The sequence below is a fragment of the Cryptomeria japonica genome, chromosome 11 (genome assembly GCF_030272615.1).
Source record: "Cryptomeria japonica chromosome 11, Sugi_1.0, whole genome shotgun sequence".
Classification (NCBI taxonomy): Eukaryota; Viridiplantae; Streptophyta; class Pinopsida; order Cupressales; family Cupressaceae; genus Cryptomeria; species Cryptomeria japonica.
The window spans coordinates 297079116-297102803 of record NC_081415.1 but is presented as its reverse complement, the minus strand read 5'-3'; the positions used below and the strand labels follow the sequence as shown (position 1 = coordinate 297102803).

The 23688-nt window shown below is 36.2% G+C and overlaps 1 protein-coding gene and 1 long non-coding RNA gene across 3 annotated transcripts in view; one reads left to right on the top strand and one right to left on the bottom strand.

Annotated features, from left to right (window-relative positions):
* The window catches only part of LOC131072247 (uncharacterized), a 231890-nt gene that overhangs the window by 123762 nt on the left and 84440 nt on the right, over nucleotides 1-23688 (top strand). For both annotated transcript variants that reach the window (XM_058008365.2, XM_058008375.2), the window contains 4 exons: nucleotides 16526-16628; nucleotides 16757-16852; nucleotides 16972-17027; nucleotides 17135-17258. In XM_058008365.2, the coding sequence (XP_057864348.2) occupies nucleotides 16526-16628; nucleotides 16757-16852; nucleotides 16972-17027; nucleotides 17135-17258 (379 nt within the window). The remainder of the gene's footprint in view (nucleotides 1-16525; nucleotides 16629-16756; nucleotides 16853-16971; nucleotides 17028-17134; nucleotides 17259-23688) is intronic.
* The window catches only part of LOC131072258 (uncharacterized), a 168473-nt gene that overhangs the window by 60630 nt on the left and 84155 nt on the right, over nucleotides 1-23688 (bottom strand). The window contains exon 2 of the long non-coding RNA XR_009112677.2: nucleotides 18447-18543. This is a non-coding gene — a long non-coding RNA (uncharacterized LOC131072258). The remainder of the gene's footprint in view (nucleotides 1-18446; nucleotides 18544-23688) is intronic.

Below are 23688 nucleotides of genomic sequence, written 5' to 3'. Positions count from 1 at the left end.
TTTGTCGGTCGGTTTGCTTTAGTTTAGGTGTCTTGAGTGGGAGTCTCCATCTTGTGAGAAAGGGTGTTTGTGTTGTTGCCCGCACACTGGCAATATCCTGGATCTTATGTTAGACTCATTTCTTAGATATCTATTCATGAAGTGCTCGGAATCCGAGGTTGTTCCTCTCCAGCTTTATCATCTGATTAGGACCTGTATTTGACTTGGAAGGGAATCATTTTCTGTGTCTTGATGCTGACATCTGTTGATTACTATATATAGACTCCGAGTCATTATGGTTTTCAGGCAAAGTTGTGATTGGTGAAAAATCTAAAATCTGGCTTCAGCGCCACCGCAATCCTCAAACCCTAGTAAGCTTCACTGCTTACGAGCCAAAGGAATTGACGAAGAGAAAAAGCAATATCTAAAGGAAAAAATGAAAAAAAAATGAGAAAACGAAAAAGAAAAATGAGGAGAAAAATGAAATGAAATGAAATATCAAAATTGGCTAAAGGGAATATGCGAGTAACTCCATCGGGGCTATAGACGCCTGGCTGGCAATGGAGCAATGTTCGTGAGCTTGCGGCGATAACCTCGTCGGGACTATGGACGTCTGGCTGGCAGCGAGGCTCTATCCAGGATGCTTTTGAAGTTTAGATAAACTACGTAGCTAATCACAGGGGAACCTGAAAGTCATAGTTGTCTTGTCGAGAGGAATAAATACACTTGCACACACCTGAGTAATCAAAGACTAAGTGTCTAGATATGGTTAAAGATTCTCCTTCTACTTTGAGTACATTTTCTAATCTCTTGATGAGCTAGGATGAATTTTCCGGAGGTTCTAGGTGTCGATTGAGTCTTTATCTCTGAAATGTTTTTTAACATTTATTCAAGGTGGCGCTAGATGTTGTGACGTTTTCACACATCGCCCCATTGCAAATGGGGACCCTTGTTTTTTGCTCGTTTTGCTCGTTTTCGCTTTGCTTTTCTAGGGTTTTGTTAGTTTGTTAGTTGTCTGGATTTAGGGTCAAGCCTTAGGGTTTTAATTACCGTCTTTTCGGACCAAAATCCAGTCAGTTTTGGGAGCTTTTTGAATTTCCTTTTCTAGAATGCGAATTTTGAATGCAATGAATTCGCCAGAATGGTCTAATTTTCAATTGGAATGTTGATGCAGAGCTTAAATTTGTCTAAGTGTTGAAGATGAAATGTGAATTTTTGTCCAATTGAATATTTTTGACCAAATTTTGACTTTTTTGATATTTGATCCTGGGCATTGGAAATGATTTGTTTTCGCCTTGTGAAGTGATAAAATGTGTAAAATCATGATATTTTGGCCTGTAGGAGCAAAATCGCTCCTGTCCCTCAGTGAAGGACGGGAGCTCGTTTTCAAATATTTTACTATTCCTGCAAGGTCAAGATGAATTACGAATTGGAAGTGATGGAGAAAGGCGAGATCTTTCCATTGAATATAAATTGAAGATTTTCATGAGCACAGAAATGCCTCCAGGGGAAAGATCGCTCCTGTCCCTCAGTGAAGGACCGGAGCTACAAATTCAATTTCGCCTTGTCCTTGCAAGATTTTGATGACTTAATGATTTGAGGACGTCCAAAGGAAGATGCTTTGCCAAATGAATATAATTTGAGATGCAAAAACGAAGGAGAATGACCTATATTGACCAAATCGCTCCTGTCCCTCTCCAAGGGACCAGGGCGAGGTACCTTGTAGCTCTCGTCCCTCTCCCAGGGACCAGAGCGATTTCCTTCATTATGCAAAATCCAGACAAAGGTCAAGGCAAGTTTACGTTCAAAAACAAGGAAAAACATGAGATAAATGCGTTGAATATAAATTGAAGATTTTTGGGACGTCCATAACAGTGCTAATTGCCTAAATCGCTCCTGTCCCTCAGTGAAGGACCGGAGCTACAAATCCAATTTTGCTTTGTCCTTGCAAGATTTTAACGTCTTGACGATGTGAGAAGGTCCAAAGAGGTACATTTTATCAAATGAATATAACTTGAAGTGCTGTCGGGGAGATCACATGGATAAGCAAGTCCGGCTTGAGTGAGGTCCTGATCCTGAAATTTGGCTAAGTCTGGAATGCCCTGATCCTGAATTTGACTAAGTCTGGAAACTGAAAAAACCTCCAAAAACTAGATTTTGCAATATAACTCCTGGAGGTCTGAAACCACTCTCAAACATCCTGAAAGTATATATGGAATATAACTTAAAGTATAAGAGTGCGAAAATTCAAATTTCGCTCCTGTCCTTCTCCAAGGGTCCAGAGCGAAATGCGCTCGTGTCCCTCTCCAAGGGACCAAGGCGAATCGCTCGTGTCCCTCACCAAGGGACCAGAGCGAAAATGCTTAGTTGAGCCATTCCTGACCTTGTTTGGACGAATCGAGACATCAAAGGCATGGTGAAGGACGAAATGAGCATGATAGAACATCCAGACTTGATCAAAAAACAATGAAATGATGAGGTTTTGCCTAGAGGGTCAAATTCGCTCCTGTCCCTCAGGAAGGGACCAGAGCGATTTTTGTTGTAGATGATTTTCTCGCCAAATTTCAACCGATCTCAAGGCATGAATGAATGAAAGGAGGCATTGCGAATCCGTTGAATATAATTTTCGAAGGTGATGAAGTGAAATGAGGCCCATAAGAGCAAAATCGCTCCTGTCCCTCTCCAAGGGACCAGGGCGATGAGGTACGTATCTTCTCACTTTTTCATTTTGGCGCTTAAAACACATTTTTAAAATTTATTTAAATGCTAGAAAAAAAAATCGATATTTAATTAAAAGCATTTAAATAGCGCATGGTATGTATTTATTAATTATTTTTTGCCTTTGTAAAAATCGAAATTTATTAATTAAAAACAAAGGCATTTAATAATTAATTATTAATTTAATAAAAACCAAAAGGGAGCGCTTGGGTTTATTTTGTCAAGGTCGGCCTTTATTATTTAATTAAAAATCGTTTAAAATTGCTTTATTTCACAAAAGTCGGCCTTAGGGTGAATGATGAGAGGCGCTTATATAAGGGAGGTGAAAGATTTTTATTTTCACATTATCATTTTTATCATCTCAAGTGCGATTTAAGGAAGACAAAGGGAGAAGTGCGAAGTTGTGTTCAAGGAGGTGCGAATTTATATCCAAAGGAAGGCGTTAGTACTATCCAAGGAAGTGCGAACTTGTCCAAGGCATTGGAGATCACGTCAAGAACATATCAAAGATGGCGAAATTGCTAACTTGAAGAGGAGATCACGTCCAAGACTTGAAGGGTGGCGAAGTTGATAAGAGGAACGTTCTTTTGAAGATCACATCAAGACTTTCGAATTTTGATTTTTGCTTAGGCAATTTCCTCATTTTGCATTCTAGAGTTAGCTCTCTCCTGAGGTATGGCGATATTGGTGTTATTGTCTTGATTTTGAATTGTTCATCGTCATTTCCTTAATTTTGAATTTTGGAATTTTGTTTTGCCTTAGCTCAGTTGTTTTTAGGAAATGATTAATAAAGGACTTATCATTAAGTTTCCTAAAAAAATTGCTCTCTAATTTATGTTATGTATTGCAAAATCATGTTACTAATTTTGAAATGTTGTGTAGGCATCAAATGGAGGTCTCTTCAAGGAAAATCAAGCCGGATCAAGGACGGTCTTCGCCAGGACGGTCTTCGCCAGGACGATCAAGCCAAGACATGGGCGACCTCTTTCAATCCAGCGTTCCAAGGCGAGGTACATCGTCATCCTGCACATCAAGGACAAAAGGAGTTAGAACAAGAGTTAATTAAAGATAGCCTCTCAACGACATCAAATTGAATATCTAGCAAGCTTCAAGTGTCAGATGAGGTGGCATCCCAGTCATCACTCCTCCAGTCAGTGAAGTCCACCTCAGCATGTCCAGATTCAATGTACTTAACTCATGGAAGGTGGCACAAACTCCGATGTACCTACCCCGGCTATCCATTGGTCGATTTTTCTAAAAGGGACATGTGTCCAAGCAATACAATTTTATCATTGGTCAAACATTAAATGTTATGTAATGGTTGTAACAAACCCTAATTAGGGTTTTCATTGTAAAATCTTGGCCATTGATCTTGAATTGATCTAAGCCATCAAATTGTATTGTGGGCACTATATAAGCCCAGGCATTTCATTTTGTAAAAAAAAAAATTTTAGATGATTAGAGAGAGTTGTAAATAGTTGGAAGAGTTAGAATATAGTTGATAGAATAGCAATTAGAGTAGAATAGGAGGACAAGGCAAGAAATTGTTGCCATTGATTGTAAACAAACTCCATTTTCATTGAAGTAATGGTGAAATATGTCGTTTTCTTGCAATTTGCATGGTTTCTTGTTGAGTCTTCAATCTTAGATGGTAGATGATTAGATGAATGGAGGAAATGTGATTGATTGATGGTGGAATTCGTACATCCATACTACTAGCAGTTTGTTGATTGCAGACTTGCCTTGCGTAGTCAACTGGAATCATTCAGCCTAAGCTCAATTTCAATTTGTTGCCTCTTCATTGATATGCATCAACTTGGATGGTATCTATGCCTGCGGTGATGATTTGAACATCATAAAGCTTCCCCTTAGAAGATTGCACTAGTCTTGTGTAGATGTTCCATTGATGTCAAAACAAGATCTAGTTAGAGTTTCATCAAAAATCAATCATTGCTCCTACATTCTTAGTATTAGGATTAGATCCTCTCTTCGCCCTTATCCTTTTTCTATTTTTTTTAATCTAAGTTAGTAAGAGCCTGTGTCCAGCAAAGCAGATCGGAAGTTCAATGTAAGTCCCCTTGTGATTCCAGCAAATCACATCATACCACTGGAGCTTGTCCACACGTGGAGACCCCACTAAAAGAACCTTGGAGTCTACCTAACTGATCCTTTACGCGAATCTTCAGCAGTTAGAGACTATTTTCTCAAGAGAGGATAAGATGCCTTTAGGTATTTTATTCTGTGTATGATTGTGTACAAAATACACGTCAACAGGCTGGTAACTGATTTTAAATGGATTTTATAGGGGTGAATAAGCAAACTTCAAAAATATAAAGTCAAACAATACTTTTTATGAGATTTTGACTATTTTGACTCCCATATGGCTGTGTTGGCACTTTCATAGGTTTAAGCCTCCAACTAAAACCTTTGAACCTTTTTTTAATAAACTTGGAATGTGTACACTAGATTTATGCATGTGGCTTCAAGCATGAGGGATCCCACAAGCTTCTATGAGTCCTTTTTTTCTTGCTTACAAGGCTGCATTTTATACTTATGCCCACACGCTATGAACAGCTCCATGCCGTTAATGATTCGACTCCATTAAAATATGGTGGAATTTAGGCATGAGATGAACAGCATAACAGTTGAATTTTTTTTTTTAAAATAACTTGCCAATCTTTCACCTCTGATACAGATCAAACTGACAAATTTATTTTTGCAAGCAAAAATTCAATAAATTTGTATTTGATATGTAGAAGCCAGCAACTGCAAACAAATCCCCTATTTCCTTGATTAAATACACCTATGAATCATGTGTGGATCCACCATGGTTAGCTGAAATGGGTTTTTGTCCAAACAACCAATCTCCTAAGGGTTTTTGTCTTGGACTGAACAATGAACTTGGTTCAATCTTGATAAACAAGCTTTCATGAAATATCCAGAATGCTGCAAATGAGCTCTCAAATCTCCTTACAAAGCCCTCGTGGAATTTTTCAGAATGCAAATTACAAAAACCACTTTTAAATATTAAACTTCTTATCATAGTTGAACTACTTGCCAAGGCCCAAAAAAAAATTGGGTGAAAACTCCGCGAAAACTCAGCAAAAACTCGGCAACTTAAAAAATTGCTCAAATTTAATTAGAAATGCATTTTTTTTTGCAAAATTCAATGAGGAGATGCATCCAATGAGTCAATAAATGAGTACACAAAAGAAACAAGCTGAGTCTAGATATATTTGATTGATTTAAATGCAAAGTGGGTACAAAATAGCATCCACTTGTGGAATGCTGATGGTTGATACACTAAAACAAAATGAAATAGCAAATTGTTCTTGTAAAACTAAAAGTAAATACTACATCAAAAAAATTTACATCTTCCTCTTCCCAGCTCTAGTGAAAACCAGGGGAGAAATAAAACTGGAGGGTCTAGTCCTAGGAGTTCAATGTGGCTCCACCTCGCCAAAATTAGGTTGAGGGTAGCACCCCTCGTGGGGCTCTGAAGGTGAGAGAGAGAGGGGTAGAGAGATAGGTCTAGATCTTGGGGGAGAGGAGAGAGTGAGATTGAGAGTGGCAGAGAGAGGGGATAGAGGAAGAGTGATAGGGAGATAGATAGGTCTAAAATTTGAGGCAGATAAAGTGAGTGAGATAGAGAGAGCGAGAGAATGTTGATAGGAGCCTACTGATTACTAAAATTTGACTAGGTCTGAAAATTTAAAAGATCTTCTAGAACCTAGAATTTGCATTATAATTCCTAGAGATGTAAAACCACTCTCAAACATCCTGCCAATATATACATGAAATATAACTTAAAAGTAAAAGACATATTGTAATGCAACTTATACTTAAACGTTATAATTCATGTATACATTCTGATGAAGAGAATGAGACTGACTTGAAAAAAAAAAAATTAGATAATTTTTTGACATGTTTGAGCCTCTTTTTCTTATGTAGCCGAGTTTTTGCCAAAGACTTGCTAAGTTTTTGTGAAAAACTCAGCGAGTTTTTCCCAAGAATTCTGCGAGTTAATGGCATAAATACTCACCAAGCAAAAAAACTCACGAGTTTTTTAGAACTCACCGAGTACTCAGCGAGTATTCCATCTATGCTTCTTATAAGTGACTATAATATTTCTCATTAATAAATTGACCCTCTTGTAATTTTTTCGTTGACATAAAATAAGTAACTTTATTAATCAACCATGGTTCAACACTTAATTATACAAATAATCCTGAAAAGCTTAGGACTGTTCAATATTTAATTAATTAATTATTTTTATGACCCTTTTAAATAATTAAAATTAGTCATCATTAAATTTACTTATTTTTTGACAACTTAATTTTAATCATTTAATTATTCTAAGGTCGCATAAAAAGGAGACATTACAGATTGTAAATTAATCTTTCAACTCTGTAACAACCACGCTCAATTTGTTTCTGAAAATATGTTAACTTCAATTGTAAATGCATAACAACTTACTTTCCACTTCCTAATCACCCAGATCCCATAAAGGGTAAGGTGAGAGCTTACAGTGTTCTAGATTACAATTAACTGAAAGCAAACTGCTGAAAAGAAAGCATCCGGTGGCAAGCCAGCAAATCCACTTATTCAATGGGATGCATATGCACTGCTGGAAACTAAATTGCATCTTCCATTTGTCCAGTGATAAGAAAGGGGAAACATCCACTTATTCAACAAGAAAGCTTATACAAACTGAAAGTAAATAACAACTTGGGGCACACCCACTACCAATGGGAAAGCTTATACAAATACTAAGAATAAAGCAAGCGTCTTCCACTTATTCAGTTGTGGACAATTACAACAACCACTTATTCAGTGGGGTAAATATCAGCAAATAAGCCAAATCAACTCACTGATGGTACTACCATCCAATATTACAATGTAAATGCTTAGAAAATGTTAAGTTCATCAGCGGTATTACCATCCAAAGATTACAATGTTTAATCAATAAGCAATAAACACTAAATAATGGTTGTAACAAAGTGCTGATACAAAATAGTATTGATGTTTTAAAGAGTTGATCTAAAGCAAATGACTACAACACCCCCCTCAAAGTGCCAAATAATCAATACCCAGGCAGCTATGTAATGACAATTATATACCTTGAGTAGATGAAAAGAGAGGCACGTGCGAGTCTGAAATGCACTGGAAAATGTTGCTACAGGGCTGGAACAGCAAGATAATCACCTCCAAAGCCTCGCCAACACACCACACACATACCCAAACAGCTACTCCCTTGAAACACTCCCAAAATAACTTCAAATTATTCCCAAACATGAAATATGGTGAGGTATAATAGTCTGATATAAAAATCAGAATTGCTGGAATTTGGAACAAGGATAAATCCTTGCTGGTACAGCAGGTACAGCAACTAGAAAAGGACAACAAACTTCATATGTGATGACTTCTCCACCAAAATGAGATATATTCCCCTCACCCTTGAGAAAGGTGTTGATGTGTTTTTTAGGCACATGCAAACACAAAATAAAATACCCAAAAGTATCTTATCCTCTCTTGAACAAAATCTCTCAAATGCTAAAGATTAGCTTAAGGATCACATGAGAAGACTCCAAGGTTCATGAATGAAGGGTCACTACGTGTGGATAAGCACGGTTGGTTGATGTGATTGTTGGTATCACAAGGGGACTTATGTTGAATTGTTGAATGCTTGAATCGCTAGAACTTAGATCATCTGATGTTGCGACATGATGATGCTTTTGATCCTAAACTAACTCATTATTGAAAAAAGGGCAAAAGGTGAAGGGTTGAGAAAGTCTATTCTAAGGCCTAGATGTAAGAAGATGGATGAATGATTAGATGGAATCCTACCGAGCGAGGTCTTACCATCTAACCGAACAATTTGACACAAGCTCAGTGCAATCTTCTAAGGACATTTCAAAGATATTCTAATCAATACCATCAAACATTGATCACCATTCAAGTTAATGCATAAGCAATGGATGTATAACGATTCGAAGTTAAGCTCATATCATTCCAGGTGACCACACAAGGCACACTTACAATTAGCAAGGGGCTAGTGGTATGGACTAAACGGGTTCTATATAAATACATTCAACAAATTCTTCCATCCACTTTAATCAACATAAAAGCAAAATGAGAAGTAGAACCACGAGGCTTGTTGAAATAACAAATTTCACCACAACTTCAATGAAAAGAGTATCTCATTTACAAGTCATAACAACAATTCTTCCTTCTCCTAATCTATTCTAACTTCTATTCTACTTTCTATTCTATTCTTCTCCTATTACTATTTGCTAACTATTTGCTTACTATTAACCTTTACAAATGAAGAGCTTGAGACTTTTATAATGCTCTGAATACAATTCAATGGCTCAAATCAATTTAAGATCAATGGCCGAGATTTTACAATGAAAACCCTAATTAGGGTTAGTTACAACAAACTCAATTCTAGCCAATGAAATAATTACAACACTTCGGCATGACCAATAGATAACAAGGGTAGGCGCCTCGGAGTTTGTGCCATCACGAGTGAGTCTGTTACATTGCATCTATTCATGCTGATGTGGAACTTCTCTGATTGGTAGAGATAGTGACTGGGATGATGACTAGGATTCCACCTTTAACTTGCACTTTGTAGGCTTGATAGATCATCACTAAGGAATTCTTGATACTCAACGTTGTCTAGCTTCAGCGATGATGATGATGATCTTCTAACTTCGATTAACTCTTCTAAAAGTATCCTCTTGAATGCTTCAATCATGAAAGTGTAAGGTATAAATCTTAGTTTTGAAGTATTGATGTTGCCTTGGAACGAATTCTTGATGTCATCAGTTCCTTTCTCCTTTGGAATTTCTTCTCTTGTGACTCCATGTCGTTGATGTTGTAGATCATGTCTTTGTGTAAGTGAATGCTTCTTGTGTGATCTCCTTATTTCTTTCTTCATCTCCTACAAAACAAACAAGCAAGTATCAAATACACTTGATATATAGGTTTAATAAGAGCATATAAAGAGAATTCGCCCTCATTAAGGGACACTCGAAGTTGTTTTTTGCTCGTAAAAGGGGGGTCTTGAAGTTTACTCCACTCTTGATTTTCATGAAGTTGTCCTTGTCTTTGAACTTATTCTCCTTCATTATATGAGCTTAACCCAAAATGACTCTTTCCAAACTTAAAATCAGTTTTAGGTAGTGATTAGGTAACCAATCTTGCACCTTCGCCTTCAACTAGGAACACATGAAGTAGAATTCACTCACTTGAAATTCGCTCTTGAAGCTCGATTTGTAAAATTCGCTCACGTGTCTTCATTGTTGAAGTTCGTTGATGTAGCTCAATTCCTGAAGCTCACTCATCTCCTCCATTTTGTGAAGTTCGACATGAAGTTCTTGAGGTCTTGGAGATGAAATGAATTTCAACTGAACTTCCCTTCAATCTTTTTGTTGTTTCATTGATTTAATCCTTACACTTATACATACACTCAAACAAAGCTCTTAAGGAAAATTCGCTCACCTCCCTCCAAATGGTTTGAACATGAATATCGCTCTAAATGGTGTGCACATGAAGCTTGTTTCAATCACCTTGCTTATTAGGTTCGCTTGTCTCTCTCAACTCATGAAGTTCTCTCCAATCTTCCAACTCATGAAGTTCGCTCCAATCTTCCAACTCATGAAGTTCGCTCAACTCTTTCAAGTCATGAAGTTCGCTCCAAATCCTCAAGTCATGAAGTTCGCTCCAAATCTCCAAGTCATGAAGTTCGCTCCAAATCCTCAGGTCATGAAGTTCGCTCCAAATCCTCAAGTCATGAAGTTCGCTCCAAGTCCTCAGGTCATGAAGTTCGCTCCAAATCCTCAAGTCATGAAGTTAAAACCTATTGAAGACTTGAAGATGAAGTAGATTACAAATGAGCTCGCCTATCATTTCGTTGTATATGAATTCAATCCTTGGACTATCTTATTCAAACGATCAAACTCATATTTACCCACATACTCTAACAAGGCACTCAAGGGAAATTCGCTCATCTACCTCTCAACATGAAGTTTGCTCATGTAACTCATTTCCCGAAGTTTGCTCATGTAGGTGAGTTTATGAAGTGGATTTCAAATCAAGACTAAACTCTCCTTTGCTCATTTTTACTTACTCTCTCAACTTCAATACATGATAACATGCTCAACATGAGATCTTAAGATGAGTTTTCACTCCGTGGGAGAAGTGCAAGAAGTTTGCCACATAAGGGGTACACATGAAGTGAAGGTTCTGACTTACTCACCACACGCCTTACACAAGACTATCCGCCTGACTCCTAGCTATTAGAGCGCCTATACCTCTCTAATGCAAAGGCTAATAACTAAGGACTCAAACACTACCTAGAAAGCAAGAAAAAAGTGGGGGTCCCCATTTGCAATGGGGCGATGTGTGAATACCTCACAACACAAGGCAACTCCAAATCAAAAGAATTGAGACCCCAAAGTTAGGCACTCCATCCCATTGTTTCCAATACCCCTTTCAGCATAGCATGAGCATATGTACGGCCAACTTAGTTAACAAATTTCATTAACTTAGAACAATCTGCAAGGAAGAATATTTGGCATCCAATATAATAATATATCAAAGATGAGAAACTAAAAACTCATAAATCATACCCATAATCAATAGCCAACATAATAGTATACAAATTGTACTGGGTGAAATGATAATTAAATATTGTTCGGTATTTTACAAAGGAGACAAAGGCTCCTTAAATAGAGATTACAAGACAAGGCTCCTTAAATAGAGATTACAAGACAATCTTTCCATAATGGAAACGATCGTAAATAGAAACACGAAAGACATAATCAGAAGGTTCTAAATACTAACAAACGACTAAGATGACCATTATAGAAATATTACAATATTACTTTAATACCCTCCCTTAATGGTCATTGTTCTAACTACCTGACAAAATACATGAGAGAATTGTAGGTCTTTCGGTCACGAATGCATAGAAGGCCAGCCCCTTCTCTTTAGAACGTTCTGCGACATGAGTCTACTGCTGAGACCCTACCTAGTTCTTCAAAACTTTTGGAGACGACCAAGATAACCACAATCTTTCCAACCTAATGTTGGGTAACAAAGTTGTTCCTCCCTTTGTCCAGAGACACAAAGATTAGGTTCTCAAAAAGCATCAATTTTTGTTCACAAAAAATGGGCAAAAGATTGAAACCACGATTTTGTGAAAAAATTGCCAAACCCTCCATTGCATTCGAAAAACAACAACAGCCATGATTTGTAAAAAAACCATCAAAAACTTTTGCAGATGAGCATTAACCCAAAACAGATAGCAAGAAACCACGATTTTTGTAGAAAAAATCGTCAAACCCTTCCATGTTTTTTTGCAAAAAAATCAAAAAAACCCTCCATCAAAGAAATAACCCACGATTTTTGTACAAAAAAATCGTACAAAAAACAAAAAAACCAACCACGATTTTTAGGAGAAAATCATGCAAAACCCCCCAAACTTAACACGACAAAAAATTCTGATTGAAAAAAAGAAAAAATGGCAAAAAGCCCTTCACATGGTACAACACCAGACATTGTGTGGGAAAAAAACAGAAACCCATAAACTAAAAAATGGGCAAAACCCCTTCGTCACAAATGAATGCAGACCCATCTGCAAAAAAGCCTTCATTGCTACAAAAAACAACCCTAGCTAAAGAAAAAAGGAAGAACCACGAGAGATGAATGCAAACCCATCACTGTTAAAAAGAGTCTGCACACTAAAAAAAAGGACATTGTGCAGGAAGAAAAGAATGCGCAGGAAGAAGAGCTAAGCCGTCATGAAAATAAAATGACCCGTCGCATTTGCAGAAACCCTCACGTTGCAGGGTAAAAAAAAAAGTGCGGAAACCCTCGCAAAAGACAGTCGTGCGACACTAGGTGCTGGTGGAGTTGCAAACCCACAACACAGAACCTTCACTCCACACATGGGTAGCGAAAAATTGAAAAAAAAGAAAAAGACCGCATGATTTGAAGACAAATCCACACGAAAAACCCTCCAACTACATACACGAACCACAAAGAGGCCCACAGCACCCAAACCTTCCTTTGCAAACACAATCTCAAAGAAACCCTTCGCGATTCATAGAAGAAAAATCACAACAAATGCTCAGACAAAAAAACCGCTCCGAAAAACAGAGGAAAATCGCACGCGGAAGGAACAAACAACCTCAACCTTCAAACTCATCACATGATCCGAAACAAACCGTCTTCTTTCACACAATGCATGAGCAGCAAAAATAACGCCTTACAAAAAAGGCACCCACGATTTTTTTTTCATAAAAAAACAATTCTAGAAAAAGAATTCCAACAAACCCTCATAACCCTAGGCCTCCCATGAGGGAGTTAGACCCAGCCCTACTCTGATACCATGAAATGATAATTAATTGTTGTTCGATATTTTACAAAGGAGACAAAGGCTCCTTAAATAGAGATTACAAGACAGTCTTTCCATAACGGAAACAAGGTTTCTAAATACTAACTAAATGACTAAGATGACCATTATAGAAAGATTACAATATTAATTTAATACTAGGAAAGGTACAGCAAGCAACCAAACCCTTTGCTATTCACCTCAAACACTCAATGAAATCTCTGCAAAATAAAACCGAACACTCCAAAATATGCTCTTCAAAACACTACAAATATCTTCATTTTTTGCAACTTCAAATAAATTTTCAACCTAGAATGCAATGGTGGCCTTTGAATGAAACCACACCAGTCTAGCGAGGGATTATCTTTCAAACCCAAAACTAGAAATCTTGAGAGGTTTTTCGTCCTTAGAAGATTGTGGTAGAACCCAAGTTCAATCAAACAACATAACAATATCATTCAATAGTATATCTCCAAAATGATCCCCGACACCTCTTTATATAGCTTTTTTGAAGGGAATTATACAATTCAAAAATATAATAACTCATTTATTTCCCTCACAAGAACCTTTTTGAAGTAATAATAATATTTCATGTGCAAAGGCCCCCTTGTCTAGGCATCCAACTTTTAAAATATTTAATCACCTTTTCAACAATCTCTTACACTAAGTAGTTGTCATGTCCCTTTTTGTTTGAAATTGGAATTTGGCATAATAATTAGTGAAACACAGCGATGTGTTTCGCCCCCCCCCCAGCCCCCACATTTTCGGGACAAGGACGAGGCGTCCCACCACCACCACGAGACATCTCTATATTCCCAAAAAATGGAAGGGAAGAAGGTTGTGAGGACACTTATTGTAATGTGCTTCTATAGGACCTACAAGCATCCTTAAAGTAACTTGCAAACTTATGAATATCTAATTCTCTGGTTTTCTTCTTATTTGGATATTTTTCATTTTTCTATTAATTTTTTTTTTCACATTCCAACTATTTTAGGTGATGGAACCTTTAGTCAAGTATCTACATTTGATTGATTGTGATGAAATGACAATAGGTTCTCTCTACAAGGCAATGTATAGGACCAAGCAAGCCATCAAACATTATTATGGTAGATATTTAGAAAATATGAAGTAATTTGCCATGTAATTTGATTGGATATGGCACAAGCAATTCCACCAATACAAGCACTGGGATACTTTTTAAACCACAAAATATATTTTTCAATTCTTTTAAAGCCAATGTGGAGGTTATGGTAACCCTCAATACAATAATAGAGAGGATGACACCTAAAAGAAGCCTTAGAGACCAAATTCTATATGAGATGTTGGTTTACAAGGCTACTAGGAGAGGCCCTTCAATTCAATACATTTGATAGAGAATTACTCAATGATTAGGTTAAAAAAATTGAGTGCTTTAAATGCAGAGTTATTTAACAAATGCAATTTTAGATTATTTTTGGTTTTACAAAATTATAATTTTGCAAATGCATGCATCGCAAGTTTGTGGTGAAAAGATTATGGTGCCTAAACAATAAATACCAATTCTTTAGAGACCAGCCATCTAATTTTTATGCCAAACCTATAATACTTTTGGATTTGAACAGAATTGGAGCTTGTTTAAGAGCATCCACATCAAGAAAAGAATTGAATTGACCCAAGAGCACCTCGATAACCTTGCTTTCATACGATACAATTGCAGCCTTACATCAAAAAATGGAGAGGGAGGAATCTCATGATGCAATTGATTTGGATGAGAACAATCCATATTGAGACTGGATTGATGAGGATATGGATGCCATGTTTTTTGACAAAGATCTTGTAGAATTGGAGAGGGAAACTATGGAAGTAGAAGTAGAATTGGGAGATGACATGTTTTATGATGCATTCATTCCTAAGGAGGATTTACTTATCTATTCAAAACTAATCTATGAGAACAGGTAAGAATTTGTACAACATTTGGGAGGTTTGTGATTTTCTATGATGAGAATCAATCATTATATGATATTGTGATGTGCAATGTACTCCATTTTCATCTAATTCTAAGGAAAATAGACTTATGTGGTATCTAAATTCATTCCTTATGCTTATTATTCATTATTTAAGTTTTTTATGACTTTATTTATTTATTTTATTTGTCAAGTTTTGTTTGAGTCTTTTGCCAAGTCTAAGTCAAAATTTTGGATTTGCAAGTTGACAGCAAGTATGAGTTTTTGAAGTATGTTTGTTCCCATAGACCGTCTGCTTATATATCCAACATATATGCAAGCTTGACCATATGCTTATATATCAACAAGTGAACGTATATGCTATTTGTAGGCCTAGGCATCACGGAATTGTGCATGTAAGCTTATGTGGCAGTAGAGTGTTCATAAGATTATAATCAATAACCATATATGGATACTTTTCCTTGATAATTGTACCCTTATGTTGGCATGCACAGCGCTGTATCAATATTTGTGCATGTATGATGATCCATAGATTCATGTATCACTAATCGTGCTCATAGAGTGATCCATAGATCTGATTTATCAGATGTTTTTCATATAACTGTTCCTGAATGCTCATAAGTAATTGTGTTCAATGTACAAGTTGAAAATACATTGCAAGGTGACTTTTTTGCAGAAACAAATGGTGTGCTGAATTATCTTGTGTATTGACATCTAGTTACAAATATATTGTAGAGCTCCTAATATAAGCAATCCTATAGCTAATATTTTGGACCAAACATAGGTAATGCCTTCCACCATGGCCAACCTTCATGCTTGTGCAAAACATAATTATGGTTATGAGTTTAGCTTGGGCTTGAAGGTTGGGTCTTTTGTGCTACTTACTACTTAAGCTGACCTTTCCATTGTGCTACCAATACATAAATTGTGGCCACGTGTCCATTTGATTGAATGTGAATTGTTTTTAAAACTTGTGTATTCAACTATTTGCATATAATCTGCAAGCAGTGTGATGAATGCATTTAACACAATGTTTTTTCTTGGTAAGTGGGCAATGTTGATTTAGTTTGCTTGACCATCAATGACCAAACAATCAAGATATCTTTCATATTAGAGCTAATTTAACTATCCACTAAAACACTTAAATGCCCATGACATGTCATCCCCCTAAATAAATAGTTTAAAGCTTATTTCAGCTTAATGTTTTTCTATTGAAAAGATATCAAATGTCTGTAGAGTAAATATGATAATGACAACAATCGCATTTTCCTGGCTCAAATCAAACCAGCCTATTAGAAAAGGAAAATGCATTACATTGCATCCTTCTTTCCAAACAGCTTCTAAAATTTGCAATTTGAATTTATGTGTAAGATCACTGTATAAGGAGAAATACGGTGCTAACAAGTCATGATTGTAAGTAGACAACTAGAAATTTAAAACTTTATAGCATGGTCTCACTTATTATCTTTTTTGGTTCTTTAAGCTTATTGGAAGATGGAGGAACCATATTCCAATTTGAAGGGAGTGATAAACGATGCAGTAAGAAATCCGTCCTGATAATTCACCGACCATCATTCTACTGGAAGGTATCAAAAATCAAAATCCATTTTGTAACTTTAAACTGCCTAGAAATGTCCTTTCATTTTTCCATGAGGAATTTCACATCAAGAATTGCAAAAGCTATAAAGACTCTATCTTCACTTTCTTGTGGTAGATTGCAACCAGGGCAGACCTTGGACTTGCCGATGCGTATGTTGATGGTGATTTCTCCTGTGCTGATGGAGAGGAAGGCCTTCTGAACATGTTTTTGGTAACCATAATCCATCTTAAATTTTACATGAATATAAAACTAGCTTTTTATTTCTAAAAAATTTAGCTTGGTTTTGCCTTTTAAGCTATTGATATATGGAAATTTTACAATTTCTGCAGATTCTCATTGCAAACAGGGATCTCAATCAATCTGTGACAAAGAAAAATCGTCGAAGGTATCTCTGAGTGAAATTTATAATTTAAGCTAGAATGTTTTCATTTTGAAGTTTGCTTGCCATAATTATATCATTAATTCTAGAATATTTATTATTATTTACTATAGGGGATGGTGGACACCAATGCTTATCACTGCAGTATATTGGTCTGCAACATCATTCTTCCGACATGTCTCTGAGCGGAACACTCTCACACAAGCTCGGAGAAACATCTCTCGTCATTATGATCTAGTCTGGTTTCTAACCTGAATGTCATCTATGTTTTTTTGTTGTGTAATATATTTGACTACAAATATTCAATTGATGCCTAACTGGATTCAAACAAAGCAATTTCATCCAACCAAATTTTCTGACAATCTACATTTCTCTTTTTCTGTTCACGTTGCATTGGTTTTTGAATGAGAACTGATGAAAGAAATAATAAAAAGCAACAATTGCATAGGAGCCCAAATCCAAATGACTCACGGTGGAACAGAAAAAGATTCAGGCTCTGAAATCACATGGGTCATTATGGATTACATTGTCACACAAGAAAATTTTCAGCTAAGTTAGACATGAAGCAACCTTTACTTAAAAATTCCTTAGAAGACACTCTATGCAGAGGATTTCAAGATGTTCATTTATGAAAGAAGAAAACTAATTTTACCATTCAACAGTAACACTATGTGAATCATCATAGAAATGCAGTAATACATTTACATGCAATAACAGCTGCAAATAAAATACATAAAAAAACTTATCTTCCAATTTAATGGCAAAAAGTTAAAAACAACTCAATGTGACAATTAGTGAACCTGTCTAATTAATGATTTTGCCATACAAATTGTTTCTCAACCATTTTCTTAGAAATGAGACATGAAAATGCCAAAACTCTAGGAGGAAAATTGTCCAGTGCTTTTTTTTCTAAAATGCAGAGTAAAAGCATATAGACATAGGAATCATGAAATTAGTAATTAAAGTTAAGTCATCATAAAATCAGCTTCAAGAATAGATATTGAAAAAATTCAAATTATTTTCGATTCAAACAAAACACCATTCACAAAAGAGAAAAACCTAGTGGGCATGTTTTCATAAACCTATACTCAATTTTCTTATACATTAAAACTTAAGATTCTAAGTGCTTCAATTTCCTTCTAAATAATTACAGTACATTTTATGATAGCAAATTGGTCCAAAATTATATAACCAAATTTGCACCTCTGCTGCTATGATCTGGTAGTGATAAAAACAAAAGAAGTTATAACAGCAATAAGATCAAACCCTGAACCACAAGCATAATATCACAAAACAAATTACTCAAAGATTAATCCAACAAATGACTAGAAGAGAAGTACATGATCAGTTAATTTCATAAAGATTTAAGACTATGAATATATTTATCTGGCATGCATAGTGTTCAAACTGTTCAAGTAAACATACCTTGAGAAGATCTGAAGCAGCTATAAGCCTATAGGAAGACCCATTGACCTTATTCAAACATCCTTGAGCATAAAGTACAAAACCTCGATAAGGATATCTGTATTATCTCAAAAAAAATAATCAGATGTTAAGTTTGGAGAACACGCAGTCCTATTAATGCTCTTCTTGCGAAGGGCTAAAGTATGATTAAAGTAGGTGAAAATACAGAAAAAGAATCATTCTAAACAAGGAAACTTTTGAGGAATATAAACTCTTGTAGAAGATAGTTGGCAACTATGTTCATTTATTATGAAATTAGTACACATTAATATTACAAAAAAGAAGAGGAAATTAAAAATAAACTATGCCAACTATAGTTCAGGAAAAAGGTGGTGTATTCTATATATAAACAACAGACTAGTGTTTCAGGAAACTTTTACCAATTGAAAAAATAAGATTACAAAAATGGTTTAAAATACAGGAAATTAATTTAAAATGCCCTTTAAAAAATTCTCTAACGCTAAAGAAGCTTTAAAGAAAAATAATCAGGTTATTTTAAACTGTGTCGATGCTTTGACAACACACAATTTCTTAATATATTGTTAGAAATTAGTATAAGGTACCAAAAAAGGAAAGAAGTAATCATTCTTCATGATTATTTCTTGGATTTCCTAGCCACTTTGTTGGATTTGCTGGCCAAGAATTGTTGAGGTGCCTAACTGTAAGAACTCCTGTTTATTCTGCCCAGAATTTTCAGTTTTGATAGTTTGACATTATGCCAAACATTTGTCATGCAACTCTCTATTTTCTGATTTTCTGAGTTCTGATCTGCATTTTCTGATTTGACTTCTTGTTTGTTTGAAAGGGTTTTTGTGTGTTTCAATGCTTGCATGTTTTGCAATGATATAATGACAATATAGAAACATGATTGCAAGAAAACAAAATATATGTATGACTGAAAATATAAATCAAATTGCTATTATTAACAGGAAACCATCAACAAACCATTTCAAATTGAAGATTTGAGTGGCATTACATCATATCAACATACCCGATAAACAAGGATGATATTGTATCAATCATGCACTTGGAGGAAGGTTGATTTCCAGAATTTATTTCTGATTACAACCCAGGTCTGAGAATGAATGTTGATGAAGACTTCAATGAACAATAAATTTTCTCCAAAGGGTTACCATAATTCCTAGTGATTGCAACCCATATGATATTGATGTGTAATGATATTTCAAAGGTGTAAATGCTGCTCCAAACTCTGATTTCTGAACTGCAGACCTTGATATACAATCTGGTTATAACATGCTTGCCAAAGAAAACCCTAAACACTTCCAAATGATGGCAGCTAGGTCTAGGAATGGAGCATTGGAACCCTAGATAAGAGATGTGTCAATACACTGCCACAATATGTTGTCAAACCCTCCGACTATAGCCTGCAATGAATCTACAGAGGTCTGAAACACAAATTTGCACACAAATGAATGATACCCATCACCAAGTTGCCCTCCAAAACAAGATGCTTAACCTCCAAAACCATAGCAATGCATTTTCTGGTGAGAACATGTCAATTAAGCCTTCAAATCTGAATCAATCCGTCCTCAATCTGCAAGATACTACAAACCCTGGCTGATATGACAATATATTTCCAAAACCCTAGTTTGTTGCAGCCCATAAAAAAACAAAAAACCTGCAATAAGCTAACAATGGTGGCAAATACTGTAGCAGGCACTGTAGCGATTATTGTAGCCATACTGTAGCAGCACTGTAGCAAATGCTAGTTATTGCAGAAAAATATTCTTGAAGCTTCAATGTGAATTCTGAGTAAATCCACCTCAAGAGAGAAATGGGTTTTCGTCCAATCTCTCAATTCCTAAGGGTCTCCATCCTCAAGTTTTCAGAACTCAAAGCTAGAAGATCCCAAAATTCTCCAAGAGAAAAATAATAAAACCAAGCATGCTGGAAATGAACTCTCAAGAGTCTTTAATAACATTCACAGAAGAGCTCACACACTTCACCAGTCAATGTGGGATAAATAGAAACACTTTCTTTGTATTTTAAATCTATTTTGCCCAAGTGCAATTAAATAAGGGGGTCATTTAATTTTAAAATAACTTCCCTTTTAAACCTTAGTCCCCTAACAATAAAGTTAAATATTTTAATTTAACTTTATCATTAAATAAATAATATCAAATGCTTATCAAAGTCTCTAGTCGGTATTAAACAATCATCACCAACATAAATGCCATCGAAGAATTCACTGGTGATACTGATCTGGCCCAAACTGACTTACTATAAATAGTAAGTATCCCAAAACCACATCAAAATACCTCGGAATCGCCTGAAACTGAAACTGTCTAGGTCAAGTATCCTCAAGATCCCTTAAATGTCCCAGTTAGCCTACAGGACCATGGAGAAATAGGCTAACGACAACATTATACTACAAGTTCTATAAAGGGGACATTACACTTACACTCTACTCTTTTCTCTCCTCAAATGCCTTCAGAGCCTACTCTTTTGTCAATGTTTGCAGCAGAGCCTTTAAGGGTAGATAGAAGACATGTGCTATAAGATTAGGGCTTGTATCAAGGACAATATTCCATCCTGATCCCTAGAGATTTTGGTGCTAGGATCATAGTGGCTTGCACATTGCAAAATCAGCTCTAGGCACTGAGGAGTGGTTGGGAATCTAGCTATGTGTGATAGTCCAGCATTGCAATAAAACAGAAATAGGCCAAGGCAAGGTAGAAGTGTAGAACTCTAGGAAATAGAAAAACTGAATAAAAAGAGGATAAGGGTAACCCCTATACAAGTGTGTGTATGCAAAAGTGCTAAAATACAAATTAGTCATGAAAAAATAAATAAACCGGACAAAACAAAACAATGAAAGAGCCTAAAATAAGAGGCTGATGATGAGCAAAGCTCTAGTTTATATCCAATTTGGGAGCAAAAGAAGGGTTGACATCCTCATTGATCACCATTAAAGGGATAATGATTATGTTCAACAAAATAGATTAGGCTGAAAGGGTCTAATTAACAATATCAAAAGCTCTTTTAAGTTTGAAAAAATGTGGTTTCCACATCCAATATTCAAGATGTTTTTCTGGCAATGGTAAGTTGATACATCTGATACTAAATGTTATAGAATTTAGTTGTCAATTCAGAAATCAAGACATTTCCAATCTTTGGACAAAACCAACATGAAGGTGAAAGTAATCAACATTGGAGACAATGTTTGCAGTTGACAATGTGTGATCCCTGTTGTCGAAACTGTAATAGAGAGCATTTAGGAGATTGCAAATGGAACTAAAGGATAATATAGAACCCTCCAAAGATGAGGAAACCATGGTAACCAATGTGGCTTACATGAAGAATGAAACTTAAATAATTAAACCTATAAAAATAGTCAAAATGCTTGTATAGATTTAATCAACTTAAGTTTTCTGCATCAAAAAGATAAATTGATAACTTGGATGCACCAATTCTAGTAGACTCAAGATGCAAACAACTTTAAATCTAGCAATTTACTCTTAACTCAAACACTATGCAAATGTGGGGATACATACAAATAAAAAATATTATGATTTACTGTAACATATCTAAGAGACTAAGACTGTATGTGTTCTTAAAGAATGTTACAATTCGTGGTATGATGGCTAAGTTTTAGTTATGAGTTTTGGGGTATGAGCCCTTGTGTCCTAGGACCAAGACAACTATTGTGAGATATGTAGAATTACTAAATACATCTCAAAAATTGAAGAAATCTACCTATAGTTAACGTAATTTGAGGTGTGCCTCATTTTGGGCTTTGGGATGGGGGAGTCCAATGCCAATATCTGCCCAAAAGAAAATGAGTACATTGCAAGAGTGTACAAGACAAGCTAAAAAAAAATCAATCTCATTTACAAATAACAAAGTGTTGGATATGGATTATCCCACATTGGAATAGTTGACAGACGAGGTTGGCTAATTAGGAATTACATCAACTAAAGGTCTAGCAATCCAAATGCATTGACCTTGAGGTTAGGTTGGTGTGTTTTTGCCCTCCTCCTTTCCAATAGTAATGTCACATAGAGTTACTTGTGTGCTTTTGTCACAAAAGCTTGCACCCTTGCTGAGCTATCAACTCAACAACCTTGTGAAACATGGAAACAACCCCGAAGTGTGGGACCTTGCGCAAGGGATTGAATCTCCAGAGGAGGCCAGCTTCCTTCTCAATCTAAGTGCAGGTGTTGAACCAACTCAACACTCCAAATCTTACTTCTAAACCTATCCTAACAACTTACAGAGGAAAAGGGAAGAGAAGACTGCTTAAAATGAAAGGAGGTGATGCACCAAGATAAGAGATGTTTCTCTCCCCACCCGAAATGGAACAAAAAATAAACTGAAATACTCAGGAGATGCACAAACTTCAGTTGCATGAATGACCTCAACGCATGTATGGAGGTTAGAACTTGCTAAATGTTAAGAGGGGAGAAGGTTTCCCACAAGTCACACTCAGAAACAGGTTAACATAGCATATATGTGACAAAAAGCCACAAACATACACTTACAATGAAGGTAAGAACACATACACAACATACATAAGTTGAAGTAAGGCAAGAATGATGAATTCAATTTATTATAAGGCCAATGGCCAAACTTACAGTTGCAGAAATGCAAGATAAATACATGTCTTTAAGAGAAGTAAAAGAGCACAGAGTAGCTCAAGCCAACAGGGAGAGAACCCTTTATAATGAGGCTTAACAACCTTTATATAGAAAACTAGTTGCAGGGGAGAGATAATTGGTCGTAAGGAATGTCAGTCAGAGAATGTAGGGAAGTGCATGCACCTGACATGGTGTACATGCAAGCAACCCGACCATACCTTGACAAGGCAATCCCAAAAAGAAAAGTACTTCCAGAAGGTGGATTGTCTAACATTCCAAAGTCAGAGCATCAGGCATGACATAAGTAACCACAAATAAGCATGGCCTTGTACTCCACCTGACAGAAATCCTACAAAAATCATTGAATGCATCCCTGTAGCTCCATGAAAGAAAGTGTACAAGTCGCAAGAGTTGGTAGAGCTTTGAGTGTTGATCACGCCATCTGGAAGTGTTGCAAGCTGTCGGAAGTCGCAAGTTGGGAACCTCAGGGTTCCGGAGTTCCGGGGTTGAGAACTTAAGAACTTGGGAACTTCGGGGTTCTGGAGTTCCGGGGTAGAGGAATTAGGATCTTGGGAACTTCGGGTTTCGGGAGTTCCGGGGAAGAG